Genomic DNA, 3,966 nt, shown 5'->3' with positions numbered 1-3,966 from the left:
CTTAAGTCCTCAGCCCACATTTACAATGGCACATGGCGTCTATGAGGGTTCGAGTTACAATGCCCCTGACTTGCAACGTTTCCCCAGGAACCAATCGCGTCACAAGTCGGGGGCCACCTGTAACCCCCAGATCCATTTCAGCAGTATTACCACTTAATCAATTGTTACTAAATATTTTGAATTAGTTCTCTCTCTTGTCCTAAATGCTTACTATCTCTCCCAGCATGGTGTCATCCTCAGATTTTTATATAGATGCACTCTAAAATATTTATGAATTAAAGTAATTCTATGGGTTATAGCAGTAGGATGCACTGTTGTCCCTTGGTGGAAGAAAGATACAAGGTAGTACCACCTATGGAAAAGAATCAGTTAAACCAAAAACAATTAATTACTATACAACTTGCCTTTTATTAAAAGTCCCACAAAAATAAATCTTTTCAATGAATATAACAATATAATCTTTCTCGATAGACTATAAAAAGATCTCCTCATGCCAAAGGTCAAAAGAAGATGTATGTGAATTACTTTGTTTAATAAAAGATCTCGGAGAAACATGGAAGTCTACTATAGAAGACCTGCATCTGCTATATTGTAATACTAAAATACAAAAGTACATAAATAATTAACAGAACAACTAGGGAAAATATATTTAGTATATTTGCTTCCTGAACTAGTTTTGGACTTAAGATCAGAATCCATCCATTAGACAGTAATTTCCTCTCTTGCAGGCTTGTCTATTGATGCCATCTTCAGAAACTTCCAAACTTCTTCATTTTCAGTTGCTTCATATAACATATTAAAGTCCTCAAAGAAATGTAAATGCTTGTGTTAACAGCGTTATAGTACAGTTCTTTTTTGTAAAACCTTATATGTACGTTGTCTCAATACCAACTAGTGATGCCTGAAGGCTGTTGCTACACTTCGAAGGCGGAGACACCCTATTGACTAATCAAATAGTCAGTGCAAGTTGCATTGTTATTTAATTAGTGAATTACTTGAAATTTAACATTCCTATCACCAACTACCCTCTGGAAAGACTTTTTTGTCTTGCACAAACATTTTAACACATTCCAATTCATAACTGATTATATGAAAAGTTCAAAAAAATAACAATCCATATTTATTCCATGCACAACTTGCAAATGACAAATTCATGGTTAAGAAATTCTAGTTCTCTCCATATTCCCAACAAATTACAAGATAACTTGAAAGAAATTGAAATTGAATTGCCATGTCCATGTTAAAAGTATATAGAATCTTTCATACAGTAGTATCACAAAATAGTTCAGGCCATGTTTGTCCTGTTACAGCTGTGTAGGTTCTATGGTTAATGCTTGTCTATGATTGCACAAAGAGGAAAAAGCTTGTAGACAGCTACTAAGGCCTTGCTTAGTCTAGAATTTAGTCACTGATACAGATTCACTGGTACAAATGTGTAGTGAGATTTGCATTGGGGAAAATTTACTCTGGTTTGAAACTAGGTTAGTATGTATGTGCAGAAATCATCTACACTAGTGGTTGGGGTGAGGGCAGCTTAAACACTGGTGCTTAATTCCATTGTAAACCAGATCCAAAGCAAACACAAGCAATTTCATTATGTGATATACCTGGCCAGGATGAAGCCCAATTAACATTTGGAGGGATGTAATATGCCTTAACAAACTTGCTTTGCTGAAAAATGGCATGGCTAGTAGCTTCTGCATAACTCAATTGTGAACAGGTAGCTCCGAGTAAATAATCTGTGCTGCCCTTCACTGTGCAGACTGGTGGCTGTAGTGTTCAGTCACTAAAATGCCTTGGCATAAAAGTCTGTCTTAAAAAAAAAAACACCTGCTATTTTACTTGTCTGATAGCTGACAGGGCTTAGCATCCAAAATTCATTTAAGGCATCCAGAATTCTCTGCAAACACGCTATTACTTATTGTCTGTATACTTATTATTTAAAAGCAAAATCTAGATTTTTTTTCTTACTCCACAGTAGTCATCCCCATTGAATATCTGAGGAGGTACTGCATTAGGATTACCAGCCTTCACCCTCATTTCATGAAGCAGATGTTCACTGATGGATACATCTATTAACTCATACTTCATTTTGTTAATGTCTAAAATTCGAGTAACTTCTGCTTGTCTCTGCTTCACCTAGATAAAAAGACACATTTTTTTAAACTCCTTCTCACTGAAATATTCCACCTAAATTGCCAATCACAAACAAGTTAGGAAAGCTCATGCACAGTCTATATCACTCAGATTTCCCTCTTTTCACCTTTTGTTCAGACTGGAACTTGGCATGCATGCTCTCAGCCTGAGAGAGGTTTACAAGTATTTTATGTTTAATTGACTATTTATCTGTTTCAAGAATCATTTAAAAAAACTTATGAGGGTCTGAGATCCCATCTCTACATAGTTGTGAGAAGGTTGTGAGTCCCCCCCCCCCCTTTCACACAGACACATTATTTGCAGTTGGTGGGTGGGGATGCAGCATAAGTAGTTGGCAGGAACTTATTTCACTGCTCAACATGTTTAAGTGGGGTTGGGAGGTAAAGGTGGTGCTGCCCCCTGCAGGTGCTAAAGCCATGCCTGATGCTGGCAGACACTATGAGGTTTGGAGGGGGGCTCTCCAGGGTGGGTAGACAGCAGAAGGTCTCTTGCTACTGGTGGGTGAGGGTGCAGCCTCCCACTTATGGAACTGGAGCGTTTCTTGCTGGTGGAGCTGTAGCCCCACGTGGGTAGAACTTGAGTCCTTCTGGGCGCTGGTGTCCCACGTGATGCTCGGGGGCAAGATGGGGGGGGGGCGCTGGGCCCCCGATGGGGGGGGCGCTGGGCCCCCGAGATGCTGATGGAGGGGATCCAGCCCCATGGGGGCATTGCTGGGTCGCTGAGTGCTGGTGGGGGGTCTGCAGGGACTGCGTGCACAGCCCTGTGGGGGCGCCTCTGGTGCGGGGTTGTAGGGAGCGGGGGTGCGTGTGGGGAGCGGGGATTGGGCCACCCCGTGGCGGCAGCGCCGGGCCCCTGGGTGCTGCCGGAAACACGGGGCGGGTGGGGGCAGGGCCACCAGCTGCCCCGCGGCACTACAAGGGCCTTGCCCCGCTCACCTCCCTGGATCCGCTGACGCTGGTGTAATAGACCCTAATGGGGCCCATGGTGAGCGGGGGCCAGGCCGCTCCCTGCTCGCCCGGCCCCTCCTCACTCACAGGCCGCCGCGCCCAGCCCCACAGCTCAGCCTGCCCGCTCGATGCGGTTGCTACAGTAACGAACCGCTACCGGCTCGCTCGTTCCTTGCTTCGGATTGGCCGATCCGGGCTGTCAATGAGAGTTAGCCCCGCCCCCTCGACCTCTGCGGATTTTCATGCGGCCGGGCGCGCTACGGAGAGACGGCGGGTCGGAATGGGGAGGGGAGGGGAGGGGAGGGTTCTGCTTTGCCAGGCCTCGTTGGGGTGAACGCGTCAGCAGCTACCGCCCGCCCGCACCTAAGCTCGTGTCTTGGGGGCGCCCTACAGGGAGGCTCCAGCCGACCCAGCCTCGCTTCCCTGGGAGCTCCTCGGCGGGCAAGGGCTGCCCCCATTCCCCGCCCTGCCGTTGTAGGACCCCTATCCCGGCCCCCAGCCAGCCACGCGGGCCGGGCCGGGAAAGAACCCGGCCCCATAGCGCTCACATTCCCGAGGGTAGCCCCACGGGAGCCCTGACACGGCTGCCTGGGCCATGTGATGCACCACTGAGCCGGGAGCCGGCACCGCGCAAACACAGCGCTCCGTTGCTCTGTATACACCCAGATTACCTTGTGCTTGCTATGCCTGTCTGATTTGCTGTGATTAATACAAGCGGAAGAGACACGTTGGATTTGAAGAAGTGTAACAGCATGAAAGAAATGTCATTTTATCTGTGAAAAATGCAAGTAGGCCCCAAAGTTAATGACCAATTGCAGGAGTTGAAGCAGTACAGTCAGTAGATGGTGCAAGGGAGACATGA

The 3,966-nt window shown here is 46.6% G+C and overlaps 1 protein-coding gene across 1 annotated transcript; it reads right to left on the bottom strand.

Moving 5' to 3' along the window:
- Positions 1-384: 384 nt before the first annotated feature.
- On the bottom strand, positions 385-3,246 carry LOC112546985 (SH3 domain-binding glutamic acid-rich-like protein 3). Its single transcript, XM_075940775.1, has 3 exons — positions 3,093-3,246; positions 1,972-2,139; positions 385-804 (listed from the first exon to the last, which is right to left on the bottom strand). The coding sequence occupies exons 1-3, from the start codon at positions 3,138-3,140 to the stop codon at positions 703-705; spliced, it is 318 nt and encodes a 105-aa protein (XP_075796890.1). The 5' UTR covers positions 3,141-3,246; the 3' UTR covers positions 385-702.
- Positions 3,247-3,966: the final 720 nt, after the last annotated feature.

Source organism: Pelodiscus sinensis, chromosome 13, assembly GCF_049634645.1.
Source record: "Pelodiscus sinensis isolate JC-2024 chromosome 13, ASM4963464v1, whole genome shotgun sequence".
Taxonomy (NCBI): Eukaryota; Metazoa; Chordata; order Testudines; family Trionychidae; genus Pelodiscus; species Pelodiscus sinensis.
Note: the sequence above shows the minus strand (reverse complement) of the source record. Positions and strands in the feature narration are given on the sequence as shown.